We start from the raw sequence: 25394 nt of genomic DNA, 5'->3' as shown, positions 1-25394 counted from the left end.
TTATTTATTATTTATTGAGACAGGATCTCTCTCTGTTGCCCAGACTGGAATGCAATGGTTTGATCATGGCTGACTGCAGGCTTGAACTCCTGAGCTCAAGCTATCCTCTTGCCTCAGCCTCGGCATGTGTGATCACAGGGTAATTTTTTTAAAAGTTTTTGTAGAGATGGAGTCTTGCTCTGTTGCCCAGGGTGGTCTTGAACTGCTGGGCTCAAGCAGTCCTCTTGCCTTGGCCTCCCAAAGTGCTAGGATTACATGTGTGAGCCACCAATACCAGCCTGTCCTGGACTATTTAAAAACTTTTGTCAAAGAAGACTGTGACGAGCATATTGGGTATTGCATTATGTCAGAAGTACTACGTTGGAAGCTCTATTCCTTTGGAGCTCTTCACACTTGTAAACTTTCTCTGTTTTACTGCAATCTAATTTATTCATATACAAACTTTTATTGAGTCCCTACTACGTATGAAATATCGTAGATACTGGGAGGCAGAAAAATAAAGATAAAAATAAGAGATATACTATACTCAACTAATCAACCATGATAGATTAATTATATACTTAAATAACTGTATCATAGGAAGAAAATGGGTATCACAAGAGAAACTATTATTTTAAAAGAATATTATATATAATCTGTGAAGTAAGAGAAGAGAAGGTGCATCATGGAAGAATTCACATGCCAGTTGAATGGTGAAGGATGAGTAGGTACTTTACTCATAAAGAAACCAGAAGCCACATTTCAGGTAGAAGAGACAACGTGAACATACGCACAAGGAACAAAGGCAAGATCCTGGAATGAGAGGGGTCAAGAAGAAGTGCAAAGGGTTGAAGTCAAGATATGGCTAAAAAATAAAGACTGGAATTGTTTCTTCCTTAAAATCCTAAAGTCTCAGGCCAGGTGTTCTTGGATTTTTTTTTTTTTTCACTTTTGTATCCTGAAGATTAGATTCCATTTTTTCTGTATGGAGAATCAGAATTTGAAAATAAAGTCATACTATAGTACCACACTATACTGATGTCATGGCATCTAACAATAATACTCATGCATGAAAGTTTTTTGTATTTCAAACTTTTTCTTTTACTATATCTATAAAATTCGAACTTCTGTATGTTAAATTTGTTTATCATGAGGGATAAACATGATTATGAGGGAGTCACTGGTCAGAATACTGCATTTAGTTTGAATAACAGCTATAGATTAGTTGTACTTATTTGCTTTTTTTTTTTTTTTTTTTTTTTTGAGACAGAGTCTTGCTCTGTCACCTAGGCTGGAGTGCAGTGGCACGATCTCGGCTCACTGCAAGCTCTGCCTCCTGGGTTCATGCCATTCTCCTGCCTCAGCCTCCTGATTAGCTGGGACTACAGGCGCTCACCACCACGCCCGGCTAATCTTTTTGTATTTTTAGTAGAGACAGGGTTTCACCATGTTAGCCAGGATGGTCTCGATCTCTGACCTTGTGATCCGCCCGCCTCGGCCTCCCAAAGTGCTGGGATTACAGGTGTAAGCCATCGCGCCTGGCCCTTATTTGCTTTTAAAAATAAATATTGAATGTAATGGAAGCTACTGCAGTATTTTTTTCTACTGTAATTATTTCATACAGTATAATTCATTCCAATTTCATGATTTCTCTACTTTCATACTAAATTCATTTTACTCCTTAATGTATAATCAGTGGGAAAAATGTTAGAAATTAAATGTGAAAAGAGCAAAGAAATGCATTTCATCCCTATAGCAGACAAGTTAATAGAAATAATATTTACCTGTAGATTAATAGTAATGCCATAAAACAAAAGTTGAATATATTAATGAATGATAATGGACATTTTTAATGTATATAACTCTAAATTGTTATTTTTTCTATAAGGAAATTAATCAGTAAAAAATAATCTGTGCAGGCATCTCTGAATAAGGAGAGAATAACCAGTTATCACAGAAATACAAATAAATAGAAGATAGAAGTTACTAACTAAAGTAAAACTGTACAAGTCTCTTAAAACTTATGTAAGATATGAGAATGAATTTTAGGCTGGGGGGCTCATGCCTATAATCCCAGCACTCTGGGAGCCTTCAGTGAGAGGATTGTCTGTGGTCAGGAGTTCAAGACAAGTCTGGGTAGGTAACATAGTGAGACACTGTCTGTACTAAAATGTTATGTTTTCTTCTTTTCTCTTTTCTTTTTCTTTCTTTTTTTTTTTTTTTTTTTTTTGAGACGGAGTCTTGCTCTGTCACCCAGGCTGGAGTGCAGTGGTGCAATCTCGGCTCACTGCAACCTCTGCTCCCTGTTCAAGCGATTCTCCTGCCTCAGCCTCCCAAGTGACTGGGACTACTGGTGCGTGCCACCATACCCGGCTAATTATTTTTTTTTTGTATTTTTAGTGGAGACGGGGTTTCACCGTGTTAGCCAGGATGGTCTCGATCTCCTGACCTCATGATCTGCCCACCTTGGCCTCCCAAAGTGCTGGGATTACAGGCATGAGCCACCGTGTCTGGCCTTCTAAAACTTTAAAAAAAAATTAGCCAGGCATGGTGGCATGTACCTGTATAGTACCAGTTACTTGGGAGACTGAGGTAGGAGGATTGCTTGAGCCTAGAAGGTCAAGGTTGAAGTGAGCTATGATAGCAGCACTACACTTTAGTCTGGATGACAAAATGAGACTCTGTATTAAAACTTTTTTTTTTAATTTACACTGATGTCCAATTTCATATCAATGAAGAGAGATATGGCATCGAATTAGAAATACAATCAGTTACTAGAAATGATCACCCTGAAAGTGTGGCGACACCAATAGCAAGGGGAACCCTTTCCACTATGCACAATGCAATATCAACTTTTATCTTATCTTAATTAAAACCTGGTTCTTCCTTGAACACGCTGTTTCCCCTGAGGTTCTTTCTAGTAACAAATACTTATCCTTCTTCCTAGGTTGTAATATTTCTGGCTAGTTGCTACTTTTTCTTGAATACTTACCTTCCACTTTTATTTAAAAGTTTAAATTTCTTCGTAGTTTATGACAACTGGCTATGCTAACTTATACCTCTGCCCCTCCCGAAGCCCCACCACTTTTATTCCCTTTCTGGTATCTAATGGTCATTGCTTCATTTACTGAAGTCCTTGAGAGCTGGCTTAGACTTTTCTTCAATTCTCAATTTTACCACAATCCTAAAGGACTTAAATAGCCGTTACAAAAACCTAACCAAATACCCAATAATCCCAAACCTACATAAATTCAGTTATCTTCATATTTATCTTATCTTCCGTTAACACTTTATTCACTCCAATGCTGTGTCATATAATTTTTCAACTAATAGAATAGCATCTACATAAAATCTTACATTTCAAAGACATGTTCTCCTCTCTCTCTTTTTATTTTTTTCTTGAGACAGGGTCTCACTCTGTCAACCAGGTTGGAGTGCAGCGGTGCAAGCTCAGCTCACTGCAGCCTTCACCTCACTGGTTCAAGGGATCCTCCCATCTCAGCCTCCCAAGTAGCTAAGTCCACAGGTGTACAACACTATGCCTGCCTAATTTTTGTATTTTTTGAAGAGGCTGGTCTCAAATTCCTGGAGTCAAGCTATCTAACTGCCTTGACCTTCCAAAGTGCTGGGATTACAGACATGAGCCATCACACAAGCCTCAAAGACATATTATAACTAAAATCTCTTACCTCCCTGAACCCTATTTTTACTATATCATATAATTTTCCAATTCTTGGATTTCATCTATTTTATCCTACTTCATCAGTTCCCACATGAACTTGTCTTCCTTCTTATTTAGCACTGACATTTATACAACCACTCTCAGTTTCCTTCTACTGCTTTTTTTTCAACAACCCCATCCATCAAAACTCCACTCATCAATAAATGCTATAGTGTGACTTAACTGTTTCTACACTTTACCTGTCTCAATGCTGCTGAGAAAGATCACACTGCTCTCTCATGCTGGTGTCTCTTGAAACTGTTTGTCTCCAACTTGCAGAACTATTCAACAACCCTTTAATTTGTCCATGGTCAGCTACTTCTCATATTTTCTTCAGTAGTTATTCCAAATCTTCAAACCCCCAACTCAACGTTTAAACTCTTATATTCCTACCTTGTATGTGATTGAGAAAATTGAGGCCATCAGGCAGTATTAACTAACCTCCCAACTCCTTATCTAATAACATCTATTTTCATATTTGTTTTTCCTTTTTCAAGCCAGTTTATCCAGCTATGTTTCTGATCCCATTTCCTCCATCTTCAGGTTCTTACTCTAGTAGATGTGCCTTCTCAGTCCTCTATCTACAGACAGATCTTTTCTTCAGACCATGTATGTTACCTGTTCTCAAATTTCTCACTTGCAGGGTCCCATATAGTGACTATGAAGTCATGAGTACACTCAAGTTTACCAATAGGAAAATAATATGATGGCGTATCAACATTTAACCTAGTAATTTTCCTAAATTTTTGAGAATAATATATGTAATTATTAACTGAGATTCTTCAATATGTAGACAGTTCACAATTTTAATGCCAATGATTATATTTATGTCCAAAGAATAAATTTTGGACAGTAACGGAAAGGAAAAAAAATCACCTTTTCTTGAGCATAAGGTCTGTGTTTTATTCATCTTCAGCACTCTGGAAATTTAAAAATATATGCACTAATGAAAAAGAATAGAAAAAAGATGAATGAATATTTTAGGGAAGGGAGGCTGGAAGGAGTATCAGAATAAAAGAAAAGATGCTTAACAAACTAAACCCTAAACCAAATATTGTTTGCATATTATCACCACTAAAATCATATTTATAGAAGAAGCAACATAGACTATAGATTCTCCTTCCCCCACTTTTTTTGGAGACTTTCTTTTTGGCATTTAAAAAAGATATAATTCATAGGTGATAAAATATGCCCTTTTAAAGTATATGATTCAGTAGCTTTTAGAACATTCACAAAGTTGTGTGACTATCACCACTATCTATTTTGACAACATTTCATCAGCCCAAAAATGAACTCTGTATCTATTAGTAGTCATTCTCCAGTCTTCTTTCCCCTTAACCCCTGGCAACAAGTAATCTACTTTTTTTTTTCTAAGGATTTTCCTATTCTGGACATTTCATATAAATGGAATAATACAATATATGGCCTTTTGTGCCTTTCTTCTTTTACTTAGTGTAAGTTTTGCAAACTTCATCCATGTTGTAGTATGAATCAGTGGTTCAATCCCTTCTACAGCTGAATAATATTCCATTGTATGGATATACCACATTGCTTATTTATTTACCAAAGCAGAGATCTTTTTCTCTGATGTTTTCACAAATTAACTACTTCAGAGAACTGACTACTCATATTTTATGCTATTATCCTAATGAGCTTGTGATATGGTTTGGCTGTGTCACCACCCAAACCTCATCTTGAATCACAGCTCCCATAATCTCCATATGTCATTAGAGGGATTGGGTGGGAGGTAACTGAATTATAGGGATGGGTTTTTCCCATGCTGCTCTTGCGATAGTGAATAAATCTCTTGAGATCTGATGGTTTTATAAAGGGCATTTCCCTTGCACATGGTCTCTTACCTGCTGCTGTGTAAAATGTGCCTTGCTCCTCCTTCCCCTTCCTCCATGATTGTGAGGCCTCCCTAGGCATGTGGAACTATGAGTCATTTAAACCTCTTTTTCTTTATAAATTATCCAGTCTCAGGTATTTCTTCATAGCAGTATGAAAATGGACTAATACAGCTTAGATTTGTGTTATTTTTTAAGATAAGAATTTCCTATTAAACTAATCTCCATGAGAGATAATATCTCAAATTATGAAGGAGAAATGGGATTATGAAGAAATAAACATATTTCAGAGGCAATTAAGCATTAGAATTAACAAGATTTGGTGAGTGGAGGGAAAGAATTGTGCCCAGTGGAGAAGAACTAATCAAGAGTGATGCTCAGGCTTCTGGTTTGAGCAGGTGCAAAGATACCAGGCCTTGCACTGAGACTAAGTGTATAGAAGAAGGAATAAGTTATTTATTTTGGCTGCTGGTTTGGTGAGAGGTATAATGAATTTAATTTTACATGCTGAGCTTAGCATGCCCCTTGGACACACAGGAAGATGTCGAGAACCCAAGTGGACAGATCTGGCAGATACTTAGGAAGGAGAACTGGGTTGAAAGTATAGATTTGGAAGTTATCAATACATACATGCTACTTGAAGCCATGAAGCAGAATGCACCATCAAGATAATAGGTATAGATAGTGAAGAAAAGAGGGCCCAGGATGGGATCCTGGAAAATGTCAACATGGAGGACATACAGAAAGCTCACAAAGAAGATAGAGGTGGCCAGAGTATACGGAGAACTAAGAGACAATCATAAAAGCCAAGAGGGCAAACAAAATGTTTCAAGAAGAGACTGGCAATGAGATCAAACCCTAAATACAGTTTGCCTGATAAAATATAAAAACGGCTAACTAAATTTAGCAGCATACATAATTTCAGTTATGTAACAAAAACTTACATAACTTGTAATTGTAATAAAATAGAATTAGAAAAACAAACCCTCAAAAAGGAGGCAAACAAGAGAGTAGATTTTAGGTACCCCTAACACACAAAATAAAAGAAAGAAAGAAAGGTAACTATATGAGACAATGGGTATGTTAAGTTGCTTGACTACAGTAAATGCTATGTGTATGTATAGATGTGTGTGTGTGTTTGTGTATGTGTGTGTATATATATATATATACCTCAAAATAAGCATATCAAAACATCACGTTTTACACCTTAAATGTGTACAACAAAAAATAGACAATGGTGAAAAATTTCAATTATTATATCTAATATGGTAGTATTAACATAGTCCAAGAAGGCTGGGCACAGTGGCTCACACCTGTAATCCCAGCACTTTGGGAGGCTGAGGCGGGTGGATCAGTTGAGGTCAGGAGTTTGAGACCAGCCCCTGGGCAACATGGCAAAACTCTGTCTCTACTAAAAATATAAAAATTAGTTGGGCATGGTGGAACATGCCTGTAATCCCAGCTACTTGGGAGGCTGAGGCAGGAGAACTGTTTGAACCTGGATGATGGAAGTTGCAGTGAGCTGAGATTGTGCCACTGCACTCTAGCCTAGGCAGCAGAGTGAGACCCTGTCTCTCTCTCTCTCTCTCTCTCTCTCTCTCTCTCTCTCTCTATATATATATATATATATATATATATAAAGAAATTGAATGGGATTAGTATGTTTTTGGCATTTCGCTTGAACTTGCCGACAGACTAGATAAAAAAGAAAATACAATGGGCTACATTGTTTTCCTATCAGTAAGACAGCTGTATCAGTTCTTTAAGAGAGATAATAATAAAAGCTTAAAGTTTTACCTAGATTATTCTAAAATGGATGGTAGCATAAGAGACAATATCCTCAAAAATGCTTGGATAGCTACTGTAAAAGTAATTCTATATGTCTATTGCTGTTTCTTTAAGAACTTTCCATGAGTCTCTTCTACTTAACATAGTAGAGGAGGTTCTAGCCATAAGTTAACCAACATAGTAGAGGAGATTCATTAGGCAAGAAACAGAAATAAAAGGGATTCAGATTGAAAAAGAGAAGGTAAAACTATCTTTAAATGCAGGTGATATGATCTCCTATATAGAAAATTCTAAGGAATTAACAAAACAACTATTACAGCTAATAAATGAGTACAGCAAAGATACAAGATCAACATACACAAATTAATTGTATTTCTATACAATAGCAATGAACAATGAAAAATGAAAGTAACGAAACAATTCAATTTACAATAGCATCTAAATAAAATACTTGGAATAAATTTAACAAAAGAAGTAAAATATGTATATACTGAAAACTACAAAACATCATTGCAAGAAAGTAAAGAAGCTGGGTATGGTGGCTTACACCCATAATCCCAGCCCTTTGGGAGGCTGAGGAGGGAGGATTGATTGAGCCCAGGGGTTCGAAACCAGCCCAGACAACATGGCCAAACCCCGTCTCTACAGAATTTTTTAAAAAAATTAGCTGGGTGTGGTGGCGCGCCCCTGTAGTTACAACTATTCAGGAGGCTGATGTGGGAGGATAACCTGAGCCTGGGGAGATAGAGGGTGCGGTGAGCCATGATTGCACCACTGTACTCCAGCCTGGGCGACACAGTGAGATGCTGTCTCAAAATAAGAGAAAAAAATGAGAAAGTAAAGAAAAAATAAATGCTTTCTGCAGATCATATGGGGCAGAAAAATAAAGAAAAAATAAATGGAACAACATTTTGTGCTCATGGATTAGAAGACTTAATATTCTTAAAATGGCAACAATCCTAAAATTGACCTAACGGAACACAATCTCTATCAAAATCCCAGAAATTTTCCCCCTGAATTGACAAGTTGAACTGAAATTTCATTAGGAAATACAAGCAACCAAAAAGAGAGGAGGAATAGCACCTACACTCTACTGGCATCATAATCACCTGTGGTGTTTTAAAAATGCAGAACCATGACTTTAGCAGTGATGTTCAAGTACTTTTAAAAAGTTCCCAGTTGAGTATTAAGCACAATCATAAAACAGAGTAGAAGTTATTAGGGCTTATAAGATTTTCATTGGTGATAAACAGAAGATAGCCTTAGTGATAAAGAAGAAAACAACAACAAAAAAGAAAGTACAGGCCACACCTAATACTTGGTGGAGAAGCATAGCCCATCATACCCTCTGGGATGAGTTGGCACTGAAACACACTTCCAGAAAATTAAAAAAAAAACAAAAACAAAAACAACAACTAAGCTTGATGGAATATTGGAATGGAATATTAAATACTGTCTGGAAACATCTACCAAATAGTAGAAACTTATGTTCAGCTGTTTGTTGTACCAGTGGTCAAAGAACCAATTACCTCTTGAATTTATGATAATAAAGGCAAATCATCAGTATAAAAGGCAATGCTCACTTTCCTGTTTGCTGCTTACTATCATCTAAGCTATGGAAAGGTGCGTGAATCATTGAAAAATCCATTCTTCTGTTTAACAAGCTAAAAAGCCTAGACAGACAAAATGGATAGGTGTACACGGCAGTCAGGATGACAATCTTCATATTTTAGAGTCCTAATCACAACTATTTTCAAGAGACCTCTGCTTCCCCTTTAAAATTCTATAATATAGGCATAAATAGGCTGTATATATAAAGTTGTATCACATGGTTATGTAATCTGTTTTCACACTAACTCTGATCTAGAATATGTTAGCAGCAATGATTTTGAATAAATGTTTCATTAACAATTGTTCTGCTTGCCCTTCTAAAGATTATGAGATCTTTTGCTAGATAATTGAAATGGCTTAAGTCTCTTACAATCGGGTATTCACGAAAATTTGAACTGATGACAAATTTTTCCTTAAAAAATTCTCTAGCTTAAAAAGAGCAATTCTCTTAAAAAAGAGTAATGATAATTCCATAGCATTTATAGATATGCCTGAGAACCATAAGAATATAGAGAAATAATTTCTTGATTTTTAGTTTGAACACAAAGTTACCAACATTGTTGATTTTGACAATACTATGCTTTTCAGTATTTTTTTTTCCTATCTTCCATTGCAAATTACTTAAGATTGCCTCTCTCTGAATATTTCATCAAATATTCTTATGAATTTGTTAAGGCCATCCTGATGACACTTCGGATATGGAACTATCCTCAAACATCCATCCACACATGGCTAAGAAACTGCATCACTCTCAGGCTTAGAAATTTTAACATGTTTAATTTCATTAAACTTTTTAAATTTTTCTTTTTGATGTATGTGTAAATATAGTTAAGTATAAATATATTACTCATTACTCAACAGGAAAAATATTATATTCAAACACTTAACAAACTGTTTTTGAACTTACTCTTTGCTATTCATTTCTCCTTTTACATTCAGTAGACTTACTATAATGTGACTTACTATAAAATGAACATAATCATGCAGTAAGATCTGTATCATACAATTAGATTTAATTAATGAAAATAGTAATTACAATGGATTCTGTTTAGTTACTGTGTTAATTTAAGTACTAGCATTGCTATAAATATTAAACTTTGAGGTAAGTTTTTTTCTTCATACTAGGTTGGTGCAAAAGTAATTGTGGCTTCTGCCATTAAAATTAATGGCATTAAAAGTAATGGCCATTAAACGTAATGGCAAAAGCTGCAATTACTTTTGGACTACCCTTAATACAATTTAGATTTCAAATAAAATATAAAAAATGTCAATCATATATAGGTTGAGCATTCCCTAATTTGAAAATCTGAAATCCTAACTGCTCCAAAATCCAAAACTTTCTGAGTGCCACAATGCACAGTAACCTTTAAATGAAAACATGACATTGTAGGGAGAGACTGAAAGCCTGCCTTTTTTTTTTTTTTTGCTATTGCTTAACAGCTGATATAGGTGTTCTGGTGATGCTACTATGCTGCTTAGCTCCCTGAACACAATACCCTTTCACTGCATTAATAGTTTGTCATATTTTTTTACTGTTAAGTATTTATGTGTTAAGTGCAAAAAAGTGACTATTGGTTGGGACCACAGAAATTCAGAGTCAGAAATGGCGATGATGCCAAACAACCACAGACTGTCCACACGAGTGACTGAGACAGATGTCTTTGCTTGCTTCTGATCGTTCAATGCAGACAAACTTTGTTTCATGCACAAAAGTATTAAAAATACTGGATAAAATTACCTTCAGGCTATGTGTATAAGGTGTTTATAAAACATAAATGAATTTAGTGTTTACACGTGGGTCCTATCCTCAATATATCTCGTTATATATATGCAAAAATTTCAAAATCTGAAAAAAATCCAAACTCGGAAACACGTCTCGTCCCAAGCATTTCAGATATGGACTATTCAGCCTGTATTATAGAATAAAATTATTTACAATAATGTTGTATAAGAACATAAGCTGTTATTAATATTTAAACAATCTATGATTGTGTTTATCAACTACCAAAACAAAATGATGCTTGGCATACTCAGACATATTTTCCCTCACAATAAAGACTGAGATTTATTCTAAGAAGTAAAAGCAAATTCAAAAGCCTATGTTGAAATGATTAATGAGTGCTACCAACATTTTCTTTTTCTTTTTCTCTTTTGGGGATGGAGTCTCGCTCTGTCACCAGGCTGGACTGCAGTGGCATGATCTCGGCTCACTGCAACCTCCACCTCCTGGATTCAAGCGATTCTCCCGCCTCAGCCTCCCGAGTAGCTGGGAATATGGGCACACACCACCATGCCCAGCTAATTTTTGTATTTTTAGTAGAGACGGGGTTTCACCATGTTGGCCAGGATGGCCTTGATCTCCTGGCCTCGTGATCCTCCCACCTCAGTCTCCCAAAGTGCTGGGATTACAGGCGTGAGCCACTGCACCTGGCCCCAATATTTCCTTATAAACAACTGCCGTTGATACTTCTTGCCATGTTCCAGGATATATGTTCCCTACAGAGATCAACCTGGTCTCCTCTAGTTTACAGTTCCAGAAGTATTACACAGTTACTTAAGTTAAGTGTAGTGCTTTGATGAACTGCATTTCTAGAATATACCATCTTTCCCTTTTCCTTGGAAAATAATGTGCTCTTTCTTTGAAGAAATAATGAAGCAAGTACTATTTAAAAACCAGAAACTTAAGGTTATAGTCGTCTCTGAATCTCTGCCCAGCAAGCCAGGTATGGCAGTGTGGGATCTGGGCTCCGGGCAAATACCAATGGACTCATGTGTTCTCATCTATACAGTATGTAGAAAACACATTAGAGACTCATTCTTTTCTTTGCTCTTGGAAGAAAGGAAACTCTATGTATCTTTCCAAGGACACCTTGGAAAGCTTTTCTCTGTGAATTAGTGATGAAATAATCCTATGCCCAACAAATCAGAAAAATGGTCATCTTTATTAGTAAACCAATGTAATTATCAAAAGTTAGATGAATACCAAAGACAGATTTGAAATTACTAATTTAGACTCAAATAATAAAATATGCCTTAAGATTCATTTGTATGTTTAATGCCTGTTATAGAGAAACTGTCATAGAGCACAAATACAGTTAAATATATCTAAGATAACAAGTGAAGGGACACTGGCTAAATCACTGAATTCTATACTCAATGGGTAGAGATCTATCCCAATTATCTATCTCACTGTGAGAAAAGTGAGAAAAGCACAATTTTAGATTGGGCTTAGATATAATAAGGCAAAATCTTGCTTATAAATAAGGTGTGCTTTTATTGAGCAGGCTTTGTACTAACACAAAATCAAATTCTGGACTACTAGAAAATTCAATCCCTCCAAAATGTACATAATTTACAATTTTCAGTCTCATATAAATGTAATTAGAACAACCTCATATCCTCAAGCAGAAGGATAAAGTCTTACTGCACACTTGTGCTAAGTTGACTCTATGTAATACATATAATACTGTAAAGATAGCTTCATACTTACTTACTGGCTTGTGCTATGAAAATTAAAATACAGTTGTTTTTATGCCATGCTGCCTGTATTTTTTCCCTGCCTTTCTCCCTGTTCAAAGTTCCCTCTGCAGAAATTTATCTAATGGCACGAGTTTAAGAAAAGCACAACCCATGTTTGCCTTCTAATAAACCCTAAGGTATCTATTCTTTCTTTTCAGAGTATTAAAAAACATTGCTCCTGCTTTGTAATCTTCTGCAGGACTGAAACTGCACTAGAACCTGCCAGAAAACTAAGAAGCAGCAAGGGAACCAGAGCCAGAATAAAGTCTACTGTTTGCTACCTGTTTTCTCATTCATTTTTGAAGTTTGTTTCTAGGACATAATATTTCTTGTAAAGTAAGTTCAATTTTTTTCAGCCACTTCAGAAGTTCATTTTAAAGAACTTTGCCTTATTTTTGTCTGAAGCAGTTTTCAATATTGGTAAAGAATTTTCAAGTTTCTCTTTTCAATGATCTTTATTAGACCTTACAGATAAAGAAGATCCACAGTAATTCATGTTAAAAGAGACAGGGAAATTTACATTTGATTCAGCTACTCATAACGAACTTGGGAACCAAATAAATCAGACTCTCAGAGCTAGTGGATACAAATTCAAGACTGTTTAATAAATCAATCTATTTGATAATAGTTTATCAACATATTAATTAGTATTATTAGAAGCTAAATAGATAAAACACAAGAAAATAAAGCAAATGTAAATGGCAAAATAATTTTTAGGAATAGTAAAAAAGACTACATTACTAATGGGAAATGCCTACAAATAACATATTTTACCTGGCATCATCTTGTGAGAATGTCCTTTGCAAATCCTCTTTATTCCACTGTTCTTTTTCTTTCCCTTGCTCAGGTATATCTTGTGTTTTTTCCTCGTCTCCTGATTCTCTGTTTTTCTCCTTATTACACGTTTTGGCAATCTCTTTCCCTTTCTCATTCTCATTAATTCTTTCTTCCTTTACCTCTTCCTTCTCATGAACTATCTCTTCATGCTTATCCCCTTCTTTCCCTCCCTCTTCTATTCCCTTTGGTCTTTTGAAAGCAACACAAATTGAAGGCATGCAAATAAACACACACAAAAAGAAAGAAAGTCAAGAAAAAACACTTATGAAATTAAACAGAAAGGTAATAAAACTATCAAAACATAAGTAAAAATTATATCTTTTAAATGTTGAAAACTTACTTCAGTGTATACCAGAGAAGCACTGTATAAATAGCACTTAATTGTAATAGTTTTAAAATCATTTTCCTTTTACAAAATTACATGAAAAAAGGTAAAAGCTGTGATCTCCCTATTATAAATTTTTTAATCCAATAAGAGTAAAACAAAATTTAGCTTAGGCATCTATAAAATCTATAGGACAAGTAAGAAATGCAAATTATACTAACTTATATACTACATGCATAAATTTTCTTGAGAAGATGAGTACTTTTTCTATGCATACATAAAAAATTCAAGTGGATGGGAAAGCATACTACTGAAAAAGTATTATTCTTATGTTTTCTAATAACAAAATATATTATTTTCATGTTCCTTGGAACATGAAAAATTCAAGTCTCAGCCATCACTTTTATTTCAGTAAAGATGTAATAAAAGGTCTTAATTTTTAAATTACAAACATGAAAAAAGGTATTATTTCCAGTGATCTAGTAAGCAAAATTATCCACAGTTCCATAACATTTTTTTTCGATGCAAGAAGTCCGAAATGTGTGTTAAAATATATTAAAAAGTAGTATGTACTGAAATTGAGCTCCCCTCGCTTTAAAATAGATATTAACCTTTTAGAAATATATAATTTTACGTTCATCCAAGAAACACAAAGACCTTCTAAAACATATTTGGAGAAGTTTGTTGTTGAAATCCCCTTACTCACCTGATTTTCTTGTTTCCTCTTGGGCGTTCTGATTGGACAGACATGTAGCTTGTGCTGCTGAAACGAGAAGCACTACTAGTCCTTGAAACCGCAGATATATCACTTACATCACTGTCCGAAGATTTAGTAGAAACATTATCTGCCCCTCTATGAGGATCCCATCCTGATCGATACTGTTAACACAGATTGACAAATACGCAGAAGTTGTCAGTATTACCACACAAAGCAATTATTAGCTTTCTCCTATTTCAGCACTTTCATTGTCCACAGAGGAAACTGCAAAATCCCACTCAGTTGCATATAAAACAAAAGTGAATGGCAATTATCCTAAAAGAAAAATTCAATTTATATGAAACCTTTGTTTTCAGCAAAGTAATTAGAATGTTTTTACCACACCCCAATGAAGGCCATTAAAATAGTTTCAAAACAGCGCTGGCCTCAGGAAAGAACATTTAGGTAAGATCTGGGAAATGAGCATTTGGCTTAATATTAGGAAGTATAATTTTTTTATTTTTTAATAAAATTTTTTTAAAATCCCAAGTATAATAAAGCTGCCATTATCACTTATAGAAACCAATTCTAGTAGCCATCAATTAATCCATTATGCTTCACTGAAAACCTAGAGATAATATAAAATCTAATTATTCAACCATTAACTTTTTTAGAAAAGCCAAGAGAAAAGAGAAAGTTTAATTTCAAAGTGGCTGCTGGATTTTGATGAATCCTAGAAATACTAGAAAAAGTCATTATTATTTACAATAGTTCAAACTTCCTGGAATTGAAATAATCAGATAGTTAACTGGCACAGCCAGGGTTGCAGGGTATTCTTGGGTGTTCAAATATTCTGGTAAATTAAAAACCATCGTAAATGCTTTACGTTAATGACCTAGTCTCATAAAATACATTTAATGTAAAAACTAATGGACAAAATTTAACTTTATTCTGACAACAAAAAAATCATTTGCTAAGAGTCGTCTTGTTGAGATGTAAAAAGGATAGACTTTGGAGTCTGGAAACCTGAAGTAAGAAAAACTCTCACTAGTTGACTAAATCTGAGCAAATCATTTAATCTGTAAAAGGCTTCTTATAAAAAAGTGGATAATAATATCTTTTTTTTTTGCAAGGCCTAGAACTAAGACATATGTGGTATCTGGCATAATGTAAGTAAATGTAGCCTGTAGTATTACGGTATTATTACAACTTGGTGATACAACAGTATTCTTACTATAAACATCAAATATGACTATTATTGGGTTAAGAGATTATCTACTAATTGATTTTGATTTGTTTAGATGTGCTTCAAACTTAATGCTGAAACACTCTTAACTAGTTAATTTTGCAAAGGAGAATTTTCTAATCACAGATATTAGCAAATTCCATAAAGCCTTAGAAAGATGATTATTTTATATCAACCACTTGCTATGTCTTAGGGAATAATTACCTAATAAACAATCCCCCACGAATGACAATTCATTGCAAGTATTAGATAGATATAAATATTTTGACCAAGATAAATTGAGTGGCAACAGAGCATAAACAGTAAATTCGATATACGTTATCTGTTGATATTTTTTTTTCCAAAACCTCTCAGTATCTAGCTATCCATTTTAAAAGCTGACTCTTCTTCAAACATAAAGAAATTATTTCTAAGGCTCCATAAAATTTTAGTTAAATCCATTAATCTAGCAACATATATTCAAATTAGGTGAGAATTAGCCTTTCTTAGTCCACTTTAACTTTCTATCTTGTTAGATAAACTCTCAATTATCAAAAAGCATACAATTAAATTCTTCTAAAAATTGCTGCTTTTTCCCAGGAAATATCTATTTAAATAGAGCCAGAGGGTTTAATTTTAAAAGAAACATTATTAATATACAGTGCATTTATTCAAAGACAATTTAGATCATAATATTATTTTTCAAATAAAGTCATTTTAAAATACCATTTTGCCTTAAATGACAATGATGAAAGCCATTGCCTAGAATAGCATTTAAATGAATGGAATCAACATTATCCATGTTATATCTGTCTATATAATATATACAATATGTACACTATATAATAATATATTGTATACTATATAATACAATAAATGACATATCTATATATATTTTCACAAAACGTATTGAAAGTAAATGTGATCTCAAGGTAAGGTATATGTGGAAAGATTTCATTTTACTTATATTTTTTTGGGCATTTATTCATATGAAAATCAAAGTTTTAAGAAATTTTTCAAAGCTATAAAATTGTTCAATAGATACTATACTGCATATGGGGGACTTTTCTCTGATTCTTATAATTTATAATAAAAAAGAAAAACAGCTGCTATTCTTTCTTTTAAACTAATTTATTATTGAATATGAAAGCAGTTTTGGTAATATATTTCTTATTTGTTTTTGCTCATGGGATTATTATATCATCTAAATTCAAATGGAAAACTGTAAGTTTTAACTCTGGCAGTAGTAAGGGCAATAATGTAATCATTAAGAGCCAATGCTCTGGAATGGGACGGAATCATTTGAATTCTGGCTACATAGATTATTAGGTTTGTGATCTTGGATCAACTGCTTCTATGAGTCTCAGTTTTTCATCTGTTAAAATATGGATAATTGTGCCTATCTCTAAGGCTTGCTGCAAGGATTAAGCAAGACAATGTGTGTCAAGTACTTAGCACAATATCTGACACATAACAAGTGATGACAAATGATGACAATGATAATGATGACGATGATGATTAAATAGTAGCCAAATACTGACTTATGTAAATTTCAGGACTATCTTTAGCTAAAGAATATTAGGTAGAAATATTTAATAAATATATTAAGACTATTCTAAGCTACAAAAACATAATTATTTTTACATATATCCAAGAGATCTGCTTCAGAAAATATGTTTATAAAACAAAATTAAAATTTTAAACCCAACTTTACTACTGACTCCTAGTATGTCCTCAGGCTTTGCCTTCCCCATTTGGCCAGGTTCATCCATATCCCATCACCTAATAGGGAAATACTGATTCCCAACTGCAGGATGAAGAATATCTTTATCTCAGCAGGAAATATATGACACTTCTTGGCCGACATAGAACATGTCTTATTTTTAATATTTGTCTTAGAACCTTATCCTGACATCCAAAGCCACTAGGTACTCATGTATCCCATGCTTTCCTGATTGGTTTTTGTCCAATTTGCTTTTCTTTCATATCTGAAACCTAACTACTTATTTGGCTTTTCAATTTCAGTAGTTAGGATTCTGATTTTGTCTACTCTAGGCTTTGTCTTTTTAGGTCTCTCACGATGTCTAGTCTTGTTGCTATGATTCATAGCTGCATACAGGCTTTAATTTGTTTAGCTCTTAAAAGACAGGTTAGCATGGTGTGCACTGTGCATATCTTTATCCGAGACTTCTCAGATCATCCAGTTTGCTGAGCTAAAATTTTAGATATGCAAAATTTAAGGAAAGGTAAGATTCCCCATATTGTAGTTTTATGCCTTTTTTCACAGCATTATAATAGTGTAAAGGTTTTATGCCTTTTATTCACACACAGCCCTACGACAAGAGACAGTGTGTGTAATTCATCACACATGACCTCTTGTCATAGGGCTGTGTCTGTCTATGTATCTATCTATGTATCTATCTATCTATCTATCTCTATATCTATCTATCTCTATATCTATATCTAGCCCTATATCTATATCTATCTATATATACATACATAGATGTGTGCATGTGTATATAAACATGTTCATGTTTAATTTTCAAACCCCCATTAGACTACAAACTCCTGAAGGCCAGCACAGTATCTTCCTCACCTTTGTGTGTCTCTTAGCACCTAAGAGTCAAAGATTTAACTTAATTTAATTTAAACTATGAGTTTTAGCCTTCTTACTAGGAAGATAAGAATACACTCCAGTTTAAGAACTTTTGAGAAAAATATATTCAAAATATATATTCAAAATACATAATAGTATGCTTAGCAAATAGCAAAAGCTTATTTCCAATGCCTAAAGCAGAAGGTCATTAAATAGAAGGACACTGAATGGAATAGTTTATATAAAGAAAGAATAGAAATTAGCTAAAGGCTCTAGTTTAATGGTGATTAATGATGATTCTGCTATCTACTCAAGGCTTTCATCAAATGTATTTCTCTGTTGACTTCTAAGCCACTGAGCATGTTTACCATTGGGATTAGCTCAGGTTTCCATTACAAATAGACATAAGCTTTTAAAAATGAGAAATCTGGCCAGTGAGAAAGAATATGAAAAATATTTTTAATAAATAAAATTTCAGAAGAATACATTTTGAACATATTTAGAATTTAACTTATTCACATATACAACTCAACTCCCACCCCCAAAAATCTAAGTACTAAACGACTTAATAATAGAGTCAACACTTAAAATGGATAAATGTAGTTTTACTTTTCCTAAAATATGATAAACAAAAGTTCTATACTTCAACAACGAGAGAAAAGCAGCTGAATTGTTATTATACCAAGGTAATGAGCTATGAATGTGAGTAAGTAAATTTATTTATTTAGGAAATGGTTGGTGTTGTTTTGGCACTATACAATACATAATGTTTTAAATAATTAGCATGTATTACAATATAGCTGATGGATGAACAATGAATGGCCTGTTAATCATTCTCTTTAATGGAACAAAAACAAAGAAAAATAACATGATCTTAGCTGAAAACTGTGCTCCGATTAAAGATCATTAAAATCTTGGAAGAGAGTAAAGAAGTTTTTCCGGACAACATTTTAATGTTTTGTACATTACTATTAAGAAGATCATGAACTAGAAAAATTTACAGGAAATGATTGTTCTTCAGGATGTTCCAGACTCTAAAGAGTTCCTAAGTGGCTTGGAAAAGTTAATGTTCTTCCTATATATCTAACATCAGTGGAGAGTAACAGTGTACCCACAGAGCTCTATTGAAAAGAAGGCTATTATTAAAGTGTTAGAATGATATACTTAAAAAATAAATTACAATTTCTAAAATCAGTTTCATTTTCTCCAGTAGTCATTTGAAGTTCTTAGGCCATTTCTAACTCTGATTTTGCTAAAGCACCTCAAGAACTCTGGTTGTTTGATCTTCAGACAAAGATGGAGGCAGGATTATGAATGTCCTTAAATATCACTTGTCTCAAAAACAATAATCAAAAATTTAATTATAGCAAAATACTGGATAATATAGAAGCCCAATTTTGAAGAAAAACAAGTCTTATGCTATCAAGAAGTACCTGGATACCTGAATATCATACTCAAGAAGGAAATACTGAGCTAATCAAAAGACCAGGGGGGCACGGGTGGGGAAGAAAACAGGCAAACATAATCTTTGGAAGATAAAAGTTAGGCTGAAGTTCTGGGCAGGGCTCTTGATATCAGTCTAGGGGAGGTAGAGGAAAGAAGAGGGCAGAGGGAATTCTGGCACTGCAGTCATTAAATAACCATGTGCATTTTTGTCATCTTGTTTTTATTTCATATAATAATAGAAAGAAAACAGCTGTTACTCTTTGATAGTAACACAATTGCAGGTACTTTTTCTTTGACGAGCTACTTCAAGATGATGTTTTTCTCTGTCCTACCCAAGGCTCTTATCAGTGCCTGATCTGAATGCTGAATTGTATAAAAAATGTACTTGTCAGAGATAATTTTGTTCAGCTATAACTTCTAAAGAAGGTATTGTGTGATAATGGTCTAAAATTGGGAGGAGAAGGCAGAGAGAAAATGCCAAAGACATTGGAGGACTTATTTAAGATTTAGTCTTGTAAACAAAATTCTGCAAATGAAATCCCAGCTTGAAAGATTTCTGATAGCTGCAGAGCTCAAAAGGAAGGAGTCTGCAGTAAAGCTGAGCCTAATGAACAGCATGCCTCAGTCTGGAAAGGAGTCAAGTATATAAAATTTTCACTGGAGACTGAGGCACTGAATTTTCTCCCTTGTTGGTCTTCAGGACTGATGGCCTCTTCAGTTTGGTATAGTAATTAAAATAGCTACAATTATTATTTGTATACCCTGTGAAACATACTGTTGTAAGTAATATATGTGGATTATTTTATTTAATTCTCCCAAACCTTATAAGGTGGCCTTTGTGATAGCTGGAGTCAGAAGGAAGTACAGTTAGGTAGGATGAGCCACACTCAATACCCTCTCCATTAAATAGGTCTAGTCATCCTCTGAGGCACAGTTTAAGATGTCACCTCCTCTGCGAAGTCTTCCTTAACTCCTTCGAAGAGAATTAATAACTGCCTCGAATGTTCCTCAACTACTTTACTCATGCCTTTATTATATCTATATAATCCTCAACTACTTTACTCATGCCTTTATTATTAAAACTATATATTATATATATAGTTTTATCATGTGGTATTATGTGTACTTCTCCCTTGTCTATCCATCCATCCACGTATCAATCATCTATCTAGCTATTTATCCATCTATTTGTAATCTACCCACCCCACTAGATTATAAACTCCCAGAGGATAATGACTTTTGTTGATTTCAGTAATCTTATTATCTACATCTGGGCCTAGCATTTAGAAGGAACTCAATGAACCTTTAATGATCCAAATGAATGAATGGAATGATTTGCTTTATCTGGGCTATATACTGAAGCATTATTCCATTATGAAGTACCAAATCAGTGCACAAGATACTACATTGATAGCTGTATAGGGCTTAGTCACCTAATTATTTCATTCTCTGTGGTGGGTATAGGCAGTGCTGTTAAACAGTAAATGTTTAACAACTAGCTTTCTGGGGAAAAAAATTCCAATTTATGGAGTTTTCTGATTTCCATGATATAAATACTCCCATTATGGCAGATTTCAAGTTACCAAGTGGTCACTGAACAGACAGTTGGGCACACCACTGGTTGTGGGGTTTAGGAATACAGGCTTTGTTTACAGGGCTCACTAAGACTCCTGAGGAGAGAATGAGTAAGGGACAATAAATATTTACTATGTATCAAGACCTATGATCTCGTTTAAAGTTCACATTGGATCTGTGAAGAAGGTATTTTCTCCATTCTAGAGATCTAGAAACAGACTCATCCAGAGAAGTCTTTGAAACATGAAATAGCAAGAACAGCTTAAAGTAAAAAGCTGCACTCAAAGAAAGGGTAGCCATTAGCATCTATGCCAAGACTTACAAACGAACCAGCTGTTGCTTGATGTGAAGGAAATTTATGAGGTGAATAATTTTTCCTGGAGAATTTACAGAGGAAGAATTACTGCCAGTAGTCAATTATGACTTTCCCTAAGGCTTGGCTTTGTGGGAACTCAATGTCTATTAGTAATCAGCTTCTCCTTGAGAAACAATCTTAATTTACTTCTATCGATTTCTCAGTTTTCAGAGATAGAAATGCCAGTGCTGCAATGAAACCCCAGGTTTAGAGATCTCAGGTAGCTGCAAAGCTTATGCTTTTGCCCTTAACAAATGAATTTATCATGTTCTTCAAGAGAATCAACAACTCTTAAGCCATTCTATCATGTACTAAAACTCTTCTCAAAAAAAACAAAACAAAACAAAACAAAAAAAAACAACAACAACCCACCGAACAAAATTCCCCAATAACATCCTAATTTACCAGTCAGTGGTATCTTTTTAGTCTTTTTCTTTCCCCTCTCTTCTTGAAAATTTCCCATAATGACTTCTGAGATAATGCCACTCAGGGTTTCTAGTCTATGTCCCTGAGTGTTACTTTTTAATCTCCTTTCCCAGCTTTGTTTTCCCTAACCTGATTTTAAATCACATTTTCGCAAAGTTCCCATCTTTAGCCTTCTTTTAACTATAATATATTACCCCAGGATGATATAATCCATCATCTACCCATTTTAATTACCAAGTAATGACTAATAAAATCCTTATTCTCACCTCTCCCAAGCTTCAGACCTGTATTTCCAGATGCTGACAAGACATCTCCTGTACATTCTTTTGTTGGCACAACAAATTCAATATAGCCCAAACCAAATTTATTCTTTCACCCTAAACCAGCTCTCCCTGTACCTCTTATGTTGCCTGCACAATAGGTTCCATATCCAACTAAAACCTAGAAAAGTTGTGAATTATCTTTGCTTCCTCCTTCCCCAGTATCCTCCATTCTAATCAGTCAAGAAATATTATTTAGTCATGTAATGGAAACAAATATTATCTAAATATTTAGCTATCGGGGGTTATGAATGGGTCCTTGGTCTTTCCTTTTGGTAACTAGCATATTTAATACCTATTTATTTGTGGCAGTTGCTGCTGAATGCCTACTCAATATTCCCTCTCCCACTTTGGTCTTTATTAAAAGAATTCACACTGATTTTAATAACAACAAAACAAAACAACTTCATTTTCTACCTCGTATGTAAGGTGATCATTTTTTATGAGTGTGATCTCCGAAATATAAGCAGTAATCTAGGGGAGGAGTTTAGGGAGAGCTACTGTGTTTCTGATTACAGTGAGCTAACATAGCTGGTATGACCATATGTCTTTCACTTTTTTTTTCCTTTCTTACTGGAGTTCAAACCCAAGCCTACAGCTACAGCAGGCATTCTGTGATGATGGGGACAGAGTGCTTGGGTCTTAAGTAACAGTACCAGCCCTAGGCTCTTTGGATTTCTTGTGTGAAGTAAAATTCCTTGTTTATTCATATAATTTTGTCAGGTGTTTTGTTATAAACAGCTGAGTGCAAACATGACTGATACACTTTCCTGAATGCAAACTCTTCCTGGTCTGTATCAGAAAAAAATTTCTGACCTCATAGTATAAACATATTCCCTAAGCAACAATATTGATGAAAACCATAATAGTCATCTAATTTTGATAAGAGGCAGTATACCATAATGAACAAGGGATTAAGAGCTGAAAGATATGAGTGTGTAATTGCTCTTCCACTTACTAGGAGCTACACAATCTTAGGCAAGTCTCTTCTTTAAGTCTGCTTCTAGATTCACATTGTGGAGACAATACCTTCTTAATAGGACCAATATGAATTTTAAATGAGATCACAGGTCTTGACACACAGTAAATATTTACCATGATAATTAATTAGGCATAGTCCATGATGAAATAAAAGAAGCTGTAGATTATGATACTAAATATACACCATCATTAATCCATAAGCTCAAAAATTTTACCTTGACTTGAAAAAAACATGAAAATGGCTATGAATACTTTATAAATAGGTTCCTAATTGCATGTCTCACAAAAAACAAACAAAAACCAAAAGGGCATTGTCCTTTCACACTAGATTGGTTTATTTACTTAGAGTAGGATAATACCAAACCTGCCTTGGAAATTCAGGTTTATTCATTCCTGAAACAGTTCTACTTGAGTTAGGTTTTTTTTTTTTTTTTTTGAGACAGAGTCTTGCTCAGTTAGCTGGAGTGCAGTGGTGTGATCTCAACTCACTGCAACCTCTGCCTCGCGGGTTCAAGCGATTCTCCTGCCTCAGCCTCCCGAGTAGCTGGGATTACAGGTGCCCGCCACCACATCCGGCTAGTTTTTGTATTTTTAGTAGAGACGGGGTTTCACCATGTTGGCCAAGCTGGTCTTGAACTCCTGACCTCAAGGGATCCACTCACTTCGACCTCCCAAAGTGCTGGGATTATAGGCACGAGCCACCACAACCGGTCAGTTAGTTTTTATAATTATGTTTATACTTGATACTAAGGAAAGTTAAACTGAGGACTATAACAATCTATCACCATAACACTAATAATAATTAAAATTTAATTACTTTTTATGGTTTACAAGCAACTTTCAAATATCTTACATATAGTTTTCTTTTTCACATCTGATAAAACAGATTTTTAACCTTTTTAAGATTAAGATTTTTAACCTTTTACAGATAATATGTAATATAACATTAACACTTAGCTGTGTATTGATATAGATGTAACCACATAAAATAAATATTTTTTTCAATAGCTTTAGTCTTAGATTTATTTGTAAACCCTTTAATATTCAGTAATAGCTCAAACTCATGTCATCTGAAATATCTGCCTCAGTCAACAAGTATTCTCAAAGTCTGTTTTTCTCAGACCCTTAGATATATTAATAATATTCTGACACATACATACAATTTCATGTCTATCCAAGCCCCAGAGAGTAGAACAAAATGCCTGCTGCTAATCTAAACCAATGCACCCAGTTGAAAGCCCTTATGTTATTATTATGACTAAATGCTTCTCCAAGCCCTCAAATCAGAAACCCATAAGATCTAGCTAGAATTAAGAAAAGTCATAAAGAAACTGTCACTAGCCATAAAAATTCCTGGCACTTGGCCCTTTGTGACCCTCTTTAAACATTATATGGATTATATGATTTTTATGAATGTTTAAAGAATATCTAAATGATTGGGATATAGGGTATAGATATTACAGATATCACGTGGCAAGCTAGCATCCCAAAAGTTGCAACAGAAATAAGACATGAGAACATAGCAGTAGGACCAATGCCCTGGGAATCTGAAGCAGGCAGAAACACAACAAAAATATATGAGCTGGAGATAGGAAATAAGGTTCCTTTTCAATTATTAGTACTTTAGAAAGTAATAGCGTAACTCAAAGTATTTGTGTTGAAAAGAATCAAGGCTAAATAATAGCCTGAATAACTACATAATGTTAAAAAACCTGAAGGGGCCTGAGAATTGCTCTGATCTATCAAATTCAGAGATAGGGCAAATATAATTACATTCTGTTGGAAATCTGAAGAGGCCCACTACTCTTGTTCCCTGTGTGAGAAGACAGAGAAGCATCAACTGGGCTTACAGAAAGACCTTTTGGGATGGAGCCAACAGACAAAGAAGGAACAAAGACTAACAATTACCTCTTGCTTGGACTACTACAATAACCTCCTAATGGGACTCCTTGTCTGTAATGTTCTTTTCAAATGCATCTTAAGTATATCATTAGAGTTACCTCCTAAAAGCACAAATTTGTTCATATCAGCAACTTCCTCAAAAATCTTCCAAACCCATAATTCTGTATGGGTTGTATAAGATACAGAAAAATAATATAGAACATTAAGTAACATAGATATTAAAATATTAAAATAATACAGATAT

The 25394-nt window shown here is 34.4% G+C and overlaps 1 protein-coding gene across 49 annotated transcripts in view; it reads right to left on the bottom strand.

The window, feature by feature from the left end:
* RIMS2 (regulating synaptic membrane exocytosis 2) overlaps window positions 1-25394 on the bottom strand; it is a 753111-nt gene that overhangs the window by 154271 nt on the left and 573446 nt on the right. For 18 of the 49 annotated variants that reach the window (XM_073999258.1, XM_073999249.1, XM_065519511.2 and 15 more), the window contains one exon: window positions 14334-14506. The exons of 15 other annotated variants lie outside the window; for them this stretch is intronic. In XM_073999258.1, the coding sequence (XP_073855359.1) occupies window positions 14334-14506 (173 nt within the window). Of the gene's footprint in view, window positions 1-13239; window positions 13492-14333; window positions 14507-25394 lie in introns of all 49 variants that reach the window. 16 more of the 49 variants (XM_073999244.1, XM_073999245.1, XM_065519508.2 and 13 more) reach the window with 1 other exon arrangement.

Source organism: Macaca fascicularis, chromosome 8, assembly GCF_037993035.2.
Source record: "Macaca fascicularis isolate 582-1 chromosome 8, T2T-MFA8v1.1".
NCBI lineage: Eukaryota > Metazoa > Chordata > Mammalia > Primates > Cercopithecidae > Macaca > Macaca fascicularis.
This window is presented reverse-complemented; position numbering and strand designations above follow the sequence as displayed.